Genomic DNA, 18,275 nt, shown 5'->3' on the forward strand with positions numbered 1-18,275 from the left:
ACTCACAGAATATATAGTCATATTTCCTTTTGCTTACAAATATTTGGGTCTGAGACAATTTTTTTATAGAGCTAAAGTAAATCTAATGGAAATTTTCTCCCTCTCAATAAAAAGATCCCTCTAGAGGATTATGGAATGATGAATCAGTAAAGGTACTGCAAAACCAAGGCTTAAAGTGTTTTGAGTAAATCTACTGTGACTTAGAGACTGAAAGAGCAATTTTCCCTTGTCGTGCTCTGTGCAGGAATGTGATCCAGCCAAAGCTATGACTTTCCTGATGTGAAGCACAGCTTATGACACAAAATTATAAGTAGATGACCATGCATATTACATAATGTGTATATCTGCATAATGTGCAGCAGGCTTAATCACAATTTCAGCTTTCTAGTCAATGGCAAAGAAGTAAGGAATCCTGCTCTGTTCCTCACTCTGCTCCTTGCAGTCTGTCACAAGCTGCATCATAAATCAGGCTATGGAGATGCATCACACCTTCTATTCTCTTGTTTTGCAGGAGTACCATTAAAATCTGAACCTACTGACACGTATGGTAGGTTTTTGTGTACATTTATTTTTCTTGTTTCTTGTTTTTTATCAAAATAATTATTCTAAAATGAGCTTTTGTGTTCTACAGATACAGAATTTAAGGCTACCTTATTTATCTTCCAGCACATAAAACCACTGTGGATGGATGGATCGCATATGAAGATAAGCTATACTACATAAGCAAAGAATATGCCTCCATGGAAAAAGCCCAAGAGTTTTGCAGGATGAATTCTGCAGACCTGGCTGTTGTTAATAGTAATAGTGAGAGAAGGTTTCTACAGAGAAGACTCAAAGAAAATGTAAGAATCATTATAGACAGCCTGAAGTAGAAATGCTTTTGGCCATCCGTTTACAAAACTTGAATTCCCTCAGAAGCAGAACCATCAGCGCTTTCACTAACGGAATCTGCCTGAGACAGGACCTATGACATTCCCCCCAGACATGTCCTTTGGTCCAGTGGGATTTGGTTTCTCCTGCTCTGTGCCAGCTGTGCTGAGGTGGTGAGGCAGGCTGGCGGGAAGAGCAATAGGGGAAGGTGCCAGCTATGCTGGCTGGGGAACTAGCCGGTGTGAGAGGGAGACTTGAGGCCAGCATTACACAGTGCTGCCATCCTGGAGGGAGAATGAAATATATGTACCAGTTTCTGACTCAAGATCTGCTTCTCTCCTACCCCATCTTAAGGTCCCTCAGCACTGCAGGACCCGGCTGCAATGCTCCAGATAAAAACCTGGCTTCTGCACCGCAGTCTGAAAACACATCATTGTGCTTAACTGTTTTAGTCGACATGCTTTACTGCTGTCAACTGCAGTGACTGCTCTGTGAACCTGATCAATGGCATTTCCATTCCTGCTTGTTTTACTTCAAAGATATATTTTTTAACAAATTAAAACAGTATCTTTCTGGTTTAGGAGGGATTCTGGAGTCAGTCAAGAGCATACTTCATTGGTCTAAAAGTGAGTCTTGATAAAAAGTTTAGGTAAGTTAAGATGATCGCTGCAGCTCTTAACATGTAGAAACAAATACAGTATTTCATGTAGCTAGAGGCACTAAATGGGCTTTTTTGAAGGATGGAAGATAGTTCCACATAACAAGTACAGAGCAGGACAGAATAGTACTAGAATATTCTAAAGTCCAATAGTTTTCCCTCAAAAGAAATAGGAAAAGAACATTTTTTCTTGAGTAAACACTTACCCAAAGAAAGGCTTGGCAGCTGTACTCTGCATACACACCTTCTCAAGTTTCTTTCAAAAGTCTGCCCCATAAATTGGAGTGATACTTTACTATGCTGGATTTTATACTTATAAACACATACACTCAAAATATGCTACATAACAAAGAGCTTGTTTTCTCATGCTTCTTATTTATGTATCATAGCTTCAGAGAAGTCCTCCAGAATTAGGAAGATGTGTGCAATAAGTACAAAAGCTGCTTCTGACAGAGATTTTTAAGGTAGCCTCTTCAAACTCCTGTTCCAGGAGAAAAGTCAGTAGAAGTTTACAGAGTTTACAGTACTGTAAAATTAACAAGTATTGAGAAAAGACCAAAATGCAAATTAACTCAAAACTATAAAGTAAAAGACACTGAAGAGCATGATACTGATGCTGCTTACTTGCCCATCTGCTAGTTAGGACACATCTGGGGGGTGAAAGACCATGCTTCTAATTTTGAACTGAAACAGGTTTAGAGGGGATTTGATTTTAATTTTTCTATTTTAACGCCACTATTGAGTGTCTGTAAATCACTAACCTTGGAAAGGCCAGAAGAGGAGTGGGGAGAGACAAGTTGGTAGTGACTGAGATAGTGCATGATTCTAACCTCCTGATTTAGGACACACGTGAGGAAGGTAGGGCATTGCTTGGGTCCAGGGAGCATCTCATTTATTTAGATCAAGTGTATCATCATCAGCAAGAGATAGATAAGGGAGATGAACTTGTTTCCCATTTCAGGCTGAGTGACTTAAATTCTGTAATATTGATTAAAATGCAGTGCCATCCTCTTTTTCCTTGAATAGCAATGTTTAAAATATATAAGCATAACAAAAAACCCATCAATGTTGATACTTCAGAAAGGGTGGTTTTAAAGCTGACAGAATGTCCATTAGTTTCCAGACCCAAGACTTAATAGAAATAACCTATGGAGATATTTCTCTTCAGGTTAAAATCCACAGAAAAGTATTTTTGTCCTTATTTGCATCTATGACAATATCAGGAATGCTCAGACTGAGAAGCATAATATTAACTATGTGATATAATGAAATCAGTTAAGATAAATAAAACTTTGAATAGTCTTCTCTGTATTACATGTTATGGCTAGTTGAAAATAGTTTCTGTTATTAAATGATGTCTGATCATTCCTGCCCATTAATGGAAAATACGCTTGGTGCTTTCTTTTCCTGTTTTGCAACCAGTAATATTTTACATAAATTTCTTCAAATCCCAATAATCAGGTAAGGAGAGGAAAATCTGTAGCAGTCCTTTCAGTTTTAGCCCGTTCCTATTAACGCTCATGGACCTTCCTAACTGTGAGTTTTTGATTAGGATTCTCATCTCACAACTGAAGTGTATTAATTAATAACTATTTGTATATCTTTTCTTTAAGCTGGGTAGATGGGACTCCAGTAACCTATGTGGCCTGGGCTCCTAACGAACCTAACTTTGCAAATAATGAGGAAAATTGTGTGGTAATGTTGTCAGAGCAAGGTAGGTAACAAAGCTATACTACTAGATTTTACTTGTCTCTTCTTGGATTATAACTGATGCTGTCAAACTTCTGCTGCCACGTGATCTTTTATGGATGTTTTCTGCACTACCTTTCCAGTGACAAGCAAACAAGATGTAGGAACTGGTGTAATAACCAGTCGTGGAAGAGTCTATGTCCTTAGAATGGGGAGATTTTAGTACTATGTGAAATCTAATGCAGATGTCTGTCTGGATTTGTGAGATTGATACTGCATCTTCTTACACAGCTTTTCACTGCTCTAAGTAAAAAGTTGAGTGGGGTCTGTCTTTGCTCCTTTGAACTTCAGGAAACATTTATGACAGCTACAGGAAATAGGGATGTTGAAGGTACAAGCCAATGAGCAGAGGAGAGAGACAAATACATCTAATGACCTAAGACTGTTTTACATGCTTATAAATACTCTTAAAGGTAAATATCTTGCAAATCCTAGGCGTAATTTTTCCTCTTGGTTGTATTGTCTTAACTTAGCTGAGGCTAATGGGAATTCAGTAGTATATGTTTAAGGAAATCTATCTCTCAATTTATGTTTCATAAAAAATTAATTCAGCAATCCCACCTGAAATTCTGCTTTGATCTGAAGACATCAAGAACAAGAATCACTTCAGGCATCTGGTCTGACTGAAATGCATCTCTCCTTTTTCAGTTGTTCGTATAGAAAGGGAGAGCTATCCCGCTGGTCCCTGCCATACCTACTAGCTCTGCACAGATGGCTCAGCATTCCTGAGCTTGTCTCAGGTGATGCTAGAAGTTTACGTGTGGGCAACAGAATTGGACCCCAAGGGAAGCATTAAGCTTGAGTTGATAACAAAATGTAGCTAAATTGAGCTAGACCTCTGAAGTGTCATTATGGTCAAACGGAGATCTCACCTGCACAGCCAGTGCTGCCTGAAGAACAATTCAGTTTACTCTAGCCCAGTGCACTATTCGGTTCCCTACATTTGGTGACTGTAGCCACCGGTAGTGTTCTACAGTTTAGCCCACCTGACTGTTAGCTTCCCACAGAAACAGTGTGTACCTGTCCTCTCTCTGCAGGCACCTTGCATAGCTTCTCAAACAGAGCTAAGCACCTCAGTTCAGACAGGTGAATCCTACCCTAGCTCTCTATTGACTATAACAGTAGCTTATAAATCTAGCATATAATTTGATAACCAAAATGAGGTATTTTAATCTGCAAAATGAATCCCTAGATAACACTATATTAACTTGAGATGTTGGCCCCAGGAGATGGCCATAGTCCATAATGTATAGTTGAATATTATATTCTGCCCTTAGATGGATCTAGTATTTTCTTTTCAAATTTCCCCTGCTGCTTCCCATGTGATGATGCCATAGCTTGAAAAATCACAAACAGGTACATACACTGTGGAGAGCCCTGGACGAGCAGCAGAAGGGTCAGGCAGTTCACATTAAGCACAAGGGGCTACAGCTGAGCTACTATTAGAGCTTCAACTGGCTCATTCAAAGCTGCCATGGTTACTTTGCCTGCAGATCAAGCTGCAGCCTGGAATATAAAGAACATTGTGTTCTACTAAAAAAAAAAAAAAAAAGTTCATTTTTTTCTTACCCTCTTTCTCCTGTAATTCAGCTACTCAGGCTTTTTGATGGATAGGGGTGGGGAAGATGGAGAAAGTAGACTGAAGTTAACTGATGACCAGCACATTTCTTCTGAGTCACTGTCCCTTTCTTCCCAGTCCTTTATTCTTTTTCAATTGCTAGGTGGTAGCCCAGTAACTAACAGTGCTGAGCAGCTAAAGTCCATAAAAATCCACTTTTTGTAAAAAATAGTTGAGTGCATAAATGTAATGCATGTTTCTTTTATGGTCTGAACAACAGAGATTAGTAAAAATATCTTTCCATCTCAAAATAAGAAATGATAAATTATTGTAACAAAGTGTATAATATCTTGACTTATTCAATCTAATTATTTTTAGGTTTGTGGAATGATGTAAACTGTGGTTCCTCTAATAAATTTGTATGTGAAAAACATAACAGTACAACTAATTCAACATTTGCTTCTCCATTGACTCCTGGAGGATGCCCAGAGAGTTGGTTTTTCTTTAACAACAAGGTATGTCGACAAATAACTTAAATAAATTGTGTAAAGCAGTGGAAACGAAAAAAAACAACAACCAACAAACAACTGCAAAAAAAAAATATGGTTTTTAGGATTATTAAATAAATTTGAACAGTAATTATCCAGTCAGAACGTGCTGGCTGGATGGCTGGGTTTTTTTGAAGGTGACTATAGGCATTTAACTTAACAGAGAAATACAGTAAAAGCAGATGTATGCTGAATAAATTTAAGAGAACAGTTTATGCAGGCTTAGAATACAACATTACTATTTAAGAAAACCCCTTCTCCTCCTCACCTGTTTTATATATTTCTGTTAGAAACTGAAATTTGTAATGGTCAGTTGTAATGAAAAAAAAAAAAAGCCCTTCAGGTGGAATGACTTAAGAGAGAATGTGTTTGAGCAATCCCTTTGGCTTGTACAGGGTTCCCAAAGATCTGAGTTCACAAAGATGCTGCCAAACTACCATTGTTTTGAGTACAGTTTTACATTCAGACAAGGTCTGGAAGTCCTCATTGCTGTAATGGAAGAATATGTACCAATTTGAGTTGAAGCTCCATTTGCCAAAGGTTCTTTTATCTACTTTATATACACTTTGCTACTATTGCATCCTCAGAACGTTAGGTGAATGTGTCAAAGGGTATTTCACACTGTTTGCCAGGATGAACAGTTGTAACCACAGTTATTGGAAACAGGACAAGGCATAGCAGAGATAATTCCCTGCAGCTGTGTCATCCAGAGATGCATTTTCTTGGTTTTATATGATCCCTCTGTTATTACAGGAAGCAGGCAGATAAAAATGTGAAAAGGGATTATGTATTTGACATCATTACAATCAGTTCCGTTGGTACTAGACTCCTGGGTTACATCTTGTGCAATGAGTGGGGCTAAGTATCTGCTTTTCAGCTCTGTTGTTTCTTCTAGCCCTGATTTATGACACTGGAGAAATGTATATTCTAGAGCTAATTGATATTAGTCACATACAACAGTGCCTGTCTTTGCTAGTTTGAATGAAGTGCTTGCTTTTTTTTTTTTGCAGTGTTTCAAAATATTTTCTTCAAATATAACATTAAAGCTCACGTGGCATGCTGCACGAGATGTTTGTATTAGTCTGGGAGGAAACCTGGCTGCCATACCGAATGAACAAGTGCAAGGTACGTAGATGGGCTCTATTGAAAGAAAAAAGTATTAATTTCTCACAAAAAAAAAAAAGCTCTCCAAAATAGATTATGGGATTATCTGCTAAAAATTGCTTATTAGCCAGGTCAGTTTATGCATCATTTTAACCCCAAAGTGTGAAAAAAATAGCTAAAAGATTTCATATAAGAAATGCTGCATTTCTCATTCCTTCAGTTGCTCAGTTTTCATGAAACTTCCAGTATGATTTGAGTGCGGTTACACAGATCCCTCAAACCGGCAGGCATGATTTGCTGGAACACTACATGTGCATGCACAACGGGGAAAGGGACATTTTCCAATTTGCTCCAGGGCTTTCTTTCTGGCTATTTTTTCAACTTTAACGCTTGTGTAACATATGTTTCTACAGATGCTTATCTAAACATCTAGTTACAGACAGATGGGCTCTGCAGTGAGAAATGTTACTCTTTTAATATGGCCCCAGTTCTGGGCTTTTGCATATTTTTCCTGTTTTGGGTAAGTCATTATGAGCTTTCCTTAATGAGAAATCTTTGCTTCCTTCCAGCATTCCTCTTCTATCATTTAAAGGATGCCATGGCTAATGTTTGGATTGGGATGAATGATATCAACAAAGAGTCCACATTTCATTGGACAGATGGAAGCACCGTTTCCTACACCAACTGGGCTAATGGTGCACCAGAACAGAAACAAAGCTACTTTGACTTTTATGACTATGCATTGTTGACAGACATCACTGTGGAGGTATAGGAAATTTAAGTAACCTGTATGTCTTAGGCAGCTGGATGACTTTCCTAAAAGGGAAGTTACAGCAGCAATAACAAGATGCTGCAAGTCCTTTTAAAGCAGAATGGAGCTTAGCAAATCACCTGATAACAATTTCAAATACACCAAAAATGTTTGGCAGAGGTTCTGAAGAAGAGGGACCTTGTGCTTTCCATTTGACCTATTGCAAATACCTGTTCTATAAAACAAGTCCAGAGAGGCACGTATTACACCAGTTCCCCCACAAACTGCATTACCACTAACATTACAGTTCCAACACCAAACATAGAAAAATCATGATAAACCAAAATTAAGGTTGTTGGTGCAACTTTGATTTGTCTATGTATATATCCTGTTCCTGCCTAATGTGTTCCCACGCTGCTTTACTAGTTTCTGATGGTACAAAAGGATGTATTCAGTAAAAGGGCTATCCCTTTGCTGAAATTCATTCTCTTTTCCAAAGGAGGTAAACATGTAGTTTCTGAAGAAATTATAGGCAGCTACTCATTGGAGATTTTTAACATCTACCATCAGTCAACTTGCTTATGACTAAAACTTGTTTAAATCACCATAAGAGAGAAACTCAAGTGAAATGCTGCAAGACGGTCATGGTCAGTCTTGAAATCAGGGGAACTATCAAGGAAATCTGCAAGCAATTAACTGTAAGGAAGTAAAGGGAAAATTTCGTTGTTACTGAAGATATCTGATAGCGATAACTTGATAATGACTACAAACAACTGGTAAAGAGCACCTGCTTTCTGCAAGACAGTCTGCCTGAGTTAAGACATATCCAGACTAGTGCTTTTAATAATAGTCCTTATATTGTTTTACTCATTATTGGAAATGTTTTGAAGCAGTTCTACATAACTGTAAATCAGAACTGAGAAGACATATTATAGGTACCCTAGTCATTTTTGTAGTCAACAAAGGATTCTTAATAAACCTGGTAGGATTATTTGTTATAGACCTTTCTTTCAGACCTTGACTGGCACCAGTGGAAGCCTGGTTCAAATTTAAGGGGTCACTAATAAATACTAGGTCAAGCTGTTTGGCAGAAACCTAGCAAATCTGAACTAATTACATAGGTGGTCAATGAGCTCCTCATCTCCCTTACCTCTCTCCTGTCTGCCATCAGGCTGTCATTAGGAGTATAGGAGCCTCAGTTGGCCACCTCCCGATTGCCATTTGTAGTGACTGTGTATTTTCCCCTCTCCTTCAGACAGATTGTGTCTTCGTCGTGAAGTCAGATGGGAAATGGAGAGATGATAGCTGTGATAACAAGAGAGGCTATATATGCCAGATGAATTCACGTGAGTTTTGTTTAACCCAGACTCCTAAACAGAAAAATTATCTCAGTTAGATAAGCTGAATATATAAACTGATGTGACTTCTTTCAGCTTTGAGTCTCATTCTGAATCTCTCAGGTTTTCAGAGCTCCACCAGTCTTAAGGCTGTTCTATTTTTAAAGTACAATTTATTCCGCAGAAATTGCTGGAGAGGAACCACTATCTTAACCGTGGGGGTGTACATAAATAATGAATAATACTAGAGAATAACATATGGAAATGGATTTATTCTCAGTGAAATATGAGGCTTTTAGGCATCCTTTTGAAATGCAATGTAAAACCATGCTTTTGCAGTGGTGTTCCTGTACTCCTGGCTGTCTCTGACCAGAGTATTTAATCCTTTTCTAACATTTGTACTGAATGCCATATGATGTCTATTAAAATGTACAGCCTCTTGGCTGTGTCTTTATTGTAGAAGAATATAGATTTATTTTTTTTTACACCAGAATGAGTAATGAATGTTGACTTTCCTGCTGTAGAACTGTAATTATGCAAATCCCTGCTGCCCAGCCATATAAAAGGAATAGAGAAGGCAAAGCACAGATAACAAAACAGTTTTGCCTCACCTTTATTACAGCATTAGTAAAAACTATCCCCCCTCCCCACTTCAGTCAGCTCCTGCAGCCTGTTCACTCTCAACATGGCTAACTTGCTTGTAAGAACCCCCTCTCCCTGAACAACATATAGTTTTAGGGAGGTATTTTTAGTTTGTAAATTTATTCAGAAGAGCTGTAACTGGAATTAAACAATCTCAAGGGTGGAAATATATACTGCCTGACTCAAATATGCAGGCAATGGTCAGGCAACCCTTACAGACAGGCTGATGACCTTGAGTCAACAGCGAGGGGTGATGGATTAACATCGAGTATCCGTCTGAAGTTATGACAACAGGGTACAACAGGAAATGCCTTAAACATCTGTCCCTAAGTCCTCTCCACCAGTGATCTGAAATAAGCGTATAGTCAGATATCCAGATTTCAAAATATCTTAAAGCACAGGAACTCAAATATCCAATTTATGAGTCTTAATCTGCATCAGTCAGGACTCTAGCAAGTACGCTCTCTCCTTCAGGGCATCAGGGATTTTGTTTGGCTTTTTGCATTAACAAACTTGGTTCATGTTTTACAAGTTTGTTTTGACCTTTTTTGGTTTGTTTTGTTTTTTGTTTCATTTTGGTTTGTTTTTTTTCTCATTATTCATGAGCTTAAATAAGGAGTTTTACTTATTGTTAATACTGGGCCTTTTGACCTATTTTTTATAGCTTCCATGCTAGAGATGAGTGGTATGTTTTTAATTCATACATTCAGTTTTTCCTCCATAGTTACCATGCAGTCTGAAGTACCAACAACAAATCCATCCTCTGGCTTTGCCCGTTATGATGACAGTAGCTATTCAATCACCTTGTCCGAAATGCAATGGGAAGAGGCCAGAAAAAATTGTCAAAACAAATCCGCAGAACTTGCCAGCATTTCAGATGCCTACATCCATTCATTTCTGTGGATCCAGATGTTGAAATATGGAAAACCCGTATGGATCGGTCTTAACAGCAATATGGTAAGTGCTGAGATCTCCTCCTCTTTATAGACCTGCTGGATGCCCAGTTTATACCAGTGCTGAAACAACCGCACACTCTATGGCTTTGCTGTGTATATGCATAGATTTCTAGTGGTCCTGTTAGAGTTGCTCAAAGACTTTCATGCACCAAATGGAGTAGAGTCACAGAAAGGGTTAAGAAGGAAGTAATAGATCAAAGTAGAAAGCTCTAGAAACAGTAAAAGAAATAAAGGTGCATACTGAGAGTCACAAGCCAGGATGTGCAACTATCATGAAGCAACTGTTAGCTGTTCTGAAAGTCCACTATAGAGGGGGCTACTTATAACTATTAATATATTAATAAAAGCTATTAGAAGTATTAGAGATACATTTTAGGATTATTTTGACTCTTTAATGTCAAGTAATCTTTACTCACCAAATAGCTCCCAGTTTTAGTTTAAATAGAGCAGAGGGGATGAATTCTCTGTAATGGCTTCTCTTGATATGGGATTTACTACATGACTTAAGGTGAACTCATCTGAGTTTCTTGCCATGTTGTAGAAGGTTGTGTTACTTCAGAAAAAACATCCCAAAAGCAATGTACTGTGGAACACTCTTTATATGTAGTTCTTGTGTAACTCAGCGTGCTCAGTGATGCTGCCTAGAACAGTGTACAGTGTTTGAAAAAACAGAGCAGCACAGGTCTTTCTGAAAACCTCAGATAAATATAGGACACTATATTTATGTGCCAGAATTTTTTATGTAAAAGACTCTATTACCAGAACTTCTTTGTTTCCAGACTGGCAGCTATTACAAATGGACCGACAACTGGAAAACCAGGTACACAAAATGGGCAGCAGGGGAACCAAAGGAGAAAAATGCTTGTGTCTACCTAGATCTTGATGGTACTTGGAGAACAGCACCCTGCAATGAAAGCTACTTTTCAGTTTGTAAGACATCAGATGGTAAGCAAATAAATAGCAATTTTGAAGACACGTTCCTAATTCCATTAGCCTGCTTAATTCTAGTTTGGGCTAAAGCCCTCAAATGAGTGTGTTTCAAGATACTGTCTATCTCCCTGTAGAATCTGGAGGTTTGCTACCGGATGATACATGGATTCAGGCACATGAAAGCCTCTCGTGCAAATGGATATGGCTGCACTGTTTTCACGGTAGTCATAACTGTTTGCATAAGATGAATGTTCTTATTTTAGAGGTATTTTGCTCTGAGAGGAGCATAAATCGCACTTGAGATTGTGTCTAATATAAGTAAGTACTGGGAGCGTGCACTCACTATGTGAACTGCAGCAATTGCGTAAGTTCACACACAGAACAGGCAAGTTTCAATCCCATTCACTATTTGTAGAGCTAAAGCAGTTCTGATGTCAGCGTAAGAGCCTTGAGAACATGAAAGATACTTTTACTCTTAGTACAGAGGTATGTAGAGGCATGTTTGCCTGTACATTTTGTAGAATTATGTCATTTTCCCTCCTTGAGGTTTTAAGTCTACATAATACAGTCTGTTCTGATGTGAGATTGAAGATAGATTTTGCCGCTTGGAGGTGGATTCCAAGTTGAACTTTCCAGCCGTCTATTTGTCTGCATGTGCAGTGCAAGAACCACAGACCAATAGAAGTGAATTGTAGTCGTGCACACGATCAGAAACAGAGACTAATGATGGCTCCTTTTGTATAAGCTGACATCATACAGAGACCCGGCAGCTGCACAATATGGGGCTGTAGTATCAATGATTCCTGAGCCTACAACAGTTTTCTGTGCTGTGAGAATGCAAATTTGAGATCTACATCATCCCTCAGGGTTTGCTTTCCTCACAGTACTGTCAAGTCAGTTAGATGCTGCAGGATGTGATTTGTTTTCTTGTCCCAAGAAATGTGATTGGATAAATAAGATGTTCACAGTCTTGGTTGCCTGGGTCTCTGTGTTGTCCGAGGTGGGGTAATGCAGGAACAGTCAGCAGTAGAGGTTGTTTTGCTGATTGACTGGATACCAAGCAAAAATTAATTCCAAATCAAATATAAGAATAAATGTAGTTCATTATGTTACAATATAATAAGGGAAAATAGCATGCAATATGATAAAAGGAAACTGTACTAGTTATTATGCACAATATGATAAAAGAGCAATAAGAGCAAAGCATTAAATCATTACTGCAAAGCATTACAGAGACTAAGAAAAGGATACATCACCAGTTACTACTTTAATGTAAGCCAGGCCCACACTTCGGCTGGGAAACCCAGTTGCAACTGGTGCCAGGAGTCTCTCGGTAACTGGGAAAATACCTACATGGTGCATCCACCCGTAGGCAAGGCTTCTGGTCCAGTGCCAGAGCTTGCCCACCTTTATACTCAGTGGAAAACAAAAATAGTTTACATACCTAATGTATGTAAACTTTTAAGTTTAGTGTAAGTGCAGGCATCCACTATGTCATGATTCACAAGGTTCACACACGCCAGGGATGCTGGCCAGATGCCTGAGCACGGTGGCGTTACCGTCATGACAAAGCTGCACATATTATTATTGCCTGGATGGTCCTGCTCATATCTTGCATATTCAGGGGGCTCAGGACAAACACTAACTGCTCATTGAAGTTGTTCTCCAGCTCCCTGAGCTCCCTGTCCAAGTTAAACTATTCCTAATTAAAGACAAAGACTTTTCATAAGCAATAATCAATTTTCACCACAGAGAGAAGTCCAGATAGTTAAGGCTAGGTGAGAGAAATCCCATACTATTTACACACATACCCTATTTGATAGGTTACTCATAATGCAATACCAATTTCATACCATATGGCTTCTTCAGCTATAGCTCCTACTGACCCTGCTCAGCTGCCTGGAGACTGCCCTGAAGAAGATGAACTCCGAGCTTGGATCCCTTACCGTGGCCACTGCTACTACCTTGAAGCATCAGCCGAGACAAGCTGGGCACTGGCCTCCCTTGAGTGTGTTCAGTTGGGTGAGAGTCTGCATCATCAACTGATAAGATTTGTATGAAAGTTCATACAAAACTCATACAAAAATGTAAAAACATTAATTACAAAAATCAGAAATAGTTTATTTACTTACTAAACTATTCTAAATCTGGCACAACAAACAAAGTGACACAATTGACTTTGTGCCCTTCCTCCCAGGGGCTGTTTCCCAGGCGTGTAGCTCCCATCGGCTCCTGGCTTCTGAGGTACCATCCCAGGAGCAGTGGGGGGGTGACCACAGCCACTAAGCACCTCCGAGTCTCTGTCCTCCACAAGAAGCAATAGGGAAACCAACAGAGCAGCTTGCATAATACTTTCAGAAGTTTTTCTTTGTAGAGACTTGAAAAAGGAGTCATTCCAGTATTTGCTCACATAAGTTATGATTATTTGCTTGCTAATGCCTTTCAGGTGCTACCTTGGTTTCAGTAGAAAACATGGATGAATCTGACTTTCTGATCCATACAGTACAATCACTTAGAAATAAAGTAGAAGGCTTCTGGATAGGACTTTACCAAAATGTGGATGGTAATGTCTTATTTTCAATATTTAATTGAAAAATGCTTTGCTAATAGGAGAACATTGAGGATAACTGTATTTTTACAAAAAATGATATGGTCTTCTGCTGAAAAATGGGTTTCTATCATATTTTTGAAGTTATTTGCTGAGCTAAGGAGTTTAAATATCCATGACATATGTTTTAGTATTTTTTTAATCTGTATGTTGCTTTTTAGGTCAGTGGTTGTGGCTAGATAATGCTGTACTGGACTTTGTCAACTGGGAGGAGAAAGAGTCCAGTGAGGAGCATCACTGTGTTGAAATGAATGCACAATCCGGTTATTGGGACAACACTGATTGCTCTTCTGAAAAAGGATTTATCTGTAAAAAACCCAAAGGTAAGTCCTTAGTGACTCAGCCCTTAGTGACAGAGCAGACCTGTTTACCAGCAACCATTACAGCCCTCCACCACATGCCTGGAAGTAGTTTCTGACAGTTTCATTTGGCACATCCTGCTTTTCTAAACACTTGTAGTTGCCTGTTTTTGCAGACTGCAAGCTCTTCACACCACTGTTTGCAGTCACATGGGAATATGGTAACATATTGTACGCACTCTAGGTTGGGAACGAGAATTTCAGAAAATTTTTGAATAACTAACACAGGCATTGGTATGGCATCCATCAAACAGTTGTGCAAACTTAAGACTTTTCCACAAACTAAGTACTGTAACAGTTATTTACCCTTGCAAGGAGGAATTACATGTGAATAATCAAGCTTCCTCTTCAGGCTTGTTATACTCAACAACTATATTACTGCCCAGCGTAAAAAATTGGCTTAGTATTGGGCATGAATCCACAACCTTTAAGTCAGTAATGCCTCAGGGATACTAAAAGGCCAGCTATTTGTGTTGCAATAATACAAGGAGCACTTCCCTATTAAATGACAACTTCAAGTCATTACAGGAGCTATTTTATCAGCATTTCTGAAAAATTTCATGCAATACTGTACATGTCAGACTAATTTTTCAGAGGTAAAAGCCCACATGTGGTATTCCTGGATGGAGGCACGTACATTATAATTGTTATCATTCCATTCTCTTAAGCTAGGTGTTAAAACCAATCTTACCTAAAAAACGGTAGGTTGCTATCTTTAAACCTTTGTACTTTCTTTTGTAGTAGCTGTGAGATCAAGTATAATTTTGCAGCGTTCGCACTGTGCAGCGTCCCCAGTAAATCATGGGGAACATCTCTCTTCTATGCTGAAAACCTCATTTCCCATATAAAACAATTTTTAGGATTTCTTTGTTCAGATGAAAAGTTGAAAGGATGCGATTTCAATACTAAAGATGTCAGAAGACACAGTAGTTCTTCATAAAAGAACTGAAAATTTGGGGTTAGTGTTTAATCATTTTGCAAACATAGTCTTTAATTTAAAAAACAAACAGAAATGTAACTGACAAGCAGTCATCTCCCATGAGCTGTTAATTTCCATGCTAAAATCAGCACATGCCCGTGGCAGTAAATCAGTTAATCCCCATTAAGGATTTACTACGTACATCCAAATTATATTCCATCTCAAACAGTACTAAAATAGCAAGGAAGCACTAAAATCCACCCATTGAATCATAAGATGCTCTCATATGTAACTGTTTCCTGCCTTAGCAGGGGATGCTGTTGCTTTGTACCTATTCATTTTACCTTCCCTGCTTTAATTTCATTTCATATTTTGCCTTTATAACTTCTCCTCTGGGTAGCAAACATCTTGGCAAAATGTAATGTAAGAGAGCCAAGAGGAGAAATATTTTCTTCATAATTTAGGGAGTCTTGATTCATAATAGTTTTGAGTTTTTTTGGTTTTTTGTTGGTTTTTTTTTTACTTTATAAGAACATCCAGTACATTTAATTCTTCTGAGTGTCAAATATTTTTTGCACCTCTTCAACAACAACAAAAAAGATTTGATAAATATGTTTTCTTTATCTCTTTCTTACGCATAGGCAAATACAAAGATTACAGCCTTGATTCAGAGGGCATTTTCTAGGGAAGACATTTAAGAATCTTAGACTTAATTGTAACAGCAAAATCCTGCTGGACAGACAGAGCTTTCTAAAACTTGCTGTGTGAAATTAATCTCCAGACTTGTACCTGATGTTCTTAGTAAATTAAAACTAGTATTTCAGGAAAAATGTGAAAAGGTATTTTCAATTGAACGTAGAAAAGTCAGTATTTGAATGTTGGTAGACATAAAACCAATATAAAGTTTAAAATGAATGAATATTATTGTTTGGTAATGTTAAGTAGGAAGGTAAAACTTTAGTAATGTGTTTTTTACCTCACTGATGTTGCCTTTTATAACATATATGTCATTAATGTGATGGTAATACTTCAGGGATTTTTGTTCTAGTGTAATTTTAGCAAAACAGTCAAACTTATGAATTCTAATTCTAATTCAAATTATTTCTCTCTGATATTCATTGAAGTTGAGCCAAGCGGGAGTCCTGTACAGCAAAAAGGTAAGAGCTATCCTAAGAAAATTAACAAAAATCTAAATACAAGGACTTCATATGAGTTTTCTCAAATCACCTCCTTTTTAGAGAACAAGTCCTGCTGACGGTTACTGGAATGCATGGCTATAAATCACTCAGGGTTATTCCACAGTGCCTTTAACGTGCACACAAGCACCCACATGTTCCTGGTTGACTGGACTGCTCCTGGGCTAGCCCTGAGCTGACAAGCTCATTAGTGACCCCATTTGTGACCAGCTTTGAGAGCAGGCACAGAGAGCTTTACCCAGGCTGTTAAAAGATGTACATGCAAATAGGTGTATATGCAAGTTTTTTTCCATAGGTATTATTGTAAATAATGTAACATAAAAAAATTGCAAAACTAATTCCCAAATAAAAACCATCCCACATCCATATTTAGAACATGCATTTTCATTAAATTTTTACAAGCATCCACTGCATGCATTGTATATCACTGTAATCCAGATCCACTAAAACCATGCTAGCTTTAGCAACAGAGACCTGGCTACAGATAAGCAACAATTCAGGGCTCAGATTTACACTGAACAGACTCCAAGTCCAGGCAGGAGAGAACATCCTCCATGTTTTTCATATTGTGTGTGGAATAAAAACGTACTAAATTTTTTCACAGTTATATGCATTCATTTCAGGCAAGGAAAACAATGAAGAGACTCACCCACATGTTCCTGTCTTCGTTTTGCCACTCATTTTCTTGGCTATCCTCACTTTTCTTGGAGCTGGCATGTCAATCTATTTCTACAAGAAAAAAAGACAAAACCAACCATCAACAGATTCTGCAATGAAACACTTCTGAAATGATGTCTCAGTGACTGAAGAATTGGTAGATGCTACAGGACCCATTCTCACCAATTCAGAGGAGCAAGTTCTTGCTGATGTTAAAGGATGTATCTGTTAAAAGTCTCCAGTGAGAATACCTGTAATCTTAAATTAAATCCCTTTTCTGTACCACGTGTATTTTATAAAACTAGAATTATGCATTGATGTTTTACTTTTGTAACTGACAGGATGTTCTCAAGAGGCTTAGCAAAAACATGGGTGTAAACAACTTGTCAAAAATAAACATACTGGAAAAGGACTATAGAAGTCAGTCAGTGAGAATGAACGTCCAGTACAGCGTGATTACTATTTAAATGGTATTCCCATGACTTTGTGGATACTGCAAAGAACTGAAAAAGTAAAATCTGCCCGACTCTATTGCAGCCTTGAACTCATTTTGCCCCACAAACTTCACTCCATCAGATCAGCATGCTTATTGTTCCTCATGGGTGTATCCTGTCACACTTATAAAATGGTGCTTCATATAATTATCTCCAATAATTTTGGGATAGAAAAGCTTGCCATTTTTGTTTTCTGCTATGGAAAATACAATTTATACCGGCAATTATATTAAGCTCAAGTGTGGGTTTTGGTCTTTTTTCAATCTGATATGATTAACTGTAGTATGTTCACTAATATGAATTAAAATACTCTCACCCTTGCATTCTTCTTTTTTTTTCTTAGTGCTTTGAAATAAATAAAGTTTTCATTAGGATAATTTTCAGCTTCAGCCTTCTCTGTGAATCAAATAAGCGGAAAGGGGAAGGGAGGTGCTCCTGCCTGTGCAATAACTTTTGTCAATAACAAGGAGCACTTCTCTCCTCGCCACTTTGAATTCAACTTTCCATTTTTAAATGTGACAAAAAGGAACTGAAAACTAAGGAATGCAGCAGATGATACTGTGCTAAGAATCTGCAAGACTAAATTTAAGATGCTAGCAAAACAGTGGAAAGTGGTTCAAAATAGCATTTAGGTGAGCTGCAATTATAACATAGACACTAAACATCTTATGTAGAAGAGTGCTTAGCAGATAGCCCCTGCAAATAACCTGCTCTCCCCAGGCTGCACAGGGTCTACTGAGCAAGCTGGAAACTTGAAAGAAATAGAAATTAAAAAAAAAAAGTTTCTTTTCTAGGCACTGTAGTCCTGGTTTTCTTCGAGTAAATACAATCAAGAATTTAGCACACTTGTGAGAGCAGGTTATTGCACAAGTGAAATGCAGCATGCAGGACATCAACCCCCCAAAGACTGCAACCAGCATCAAGTTGGTTGGTCATGTG

At 38.1% G+C, this 18,275-nt stretch overlaps 1 protein-coding gene across 1 annotated transcript in view; it reads left to right on the plus strand.

The window, feature by feature from the left end:
* The window catches only part of LOC121086925 (macrophage mannose receptor 1-like), a 37,837-nt gene extending 20,168 nt beyond the window's left edge, over window positions 1–17,669 (plus strand). Inside the window, exons 16-30 of the mRNA XM_040591380.1 lie at window positions 512–547; window positions 667–842; window positions 1,452–1,519; window positions 3,142–3,242; window positions 5,214–5,350; window positions 6,394–6,508; window positions 7,057–7,253; window positions 8,494–8,584; window positions 9,942–10,174; window positions 10,953–11,118; window positions 12,973–13,125; window positions 13,550–13,666; window positions 13,873–14,034; window positions 16,114–16,146; window positions 16,809–17,669. Of these exons, the coding sequence (XP_040447314.1) occupies window positions 512–547; window positions 667–842; window positions 1,452–1,519; window positions 3,142–3,242; window positions 5,214–5,350; window positions 6,394–6,508; window positions 7,057–7,253; window positions 8,494–8,584; window positions 9,942–10,174; window positions 10,953–11,118; window positions 12,973–13,125; window positions 13,550–13,666; window positions 13,873–14,034; window positions 16,114–16,146; window positions 16,809–16,972 (1,949 nt within the window). The 3' untranslated portion in view covers window positions 16,973–17,669. The remainder of the gene's footprint in view (window positions 1–511; window positions 548–666; window positions 843–1,451; window positions 1,520–3,141; window positions 3,243–5,213; window positions 5,351–6,393; window positions 6,509–7,056; window positions 7,254–8,493; window positions 8,585–9,941; window positions 10,175–10,952; window positions 11,119–12,972; window positions 13,126–13,549; window positions 13,667–13,872; window positions 14,035–16,113; window positions 16,147–16,808) is intronic.
* Window positions 17,670–18,275: the final 606 nt, after the last annotated feature.

Source organism: Falco naumanni, chromosome 4 (genome assembly GCF_017639655.2).
Source record: "Falco naumanni isolate bFalNau1 chromosome 4, bFalNau1.pat, whole genome shotgun sequence".
Classification (NCBI taxonomy): domain Eukaryota; kingdom Metazoa; phylum Chordata; class Aves; order Falconiformes; family Falconidae; genus Falco; species Falco naumanni.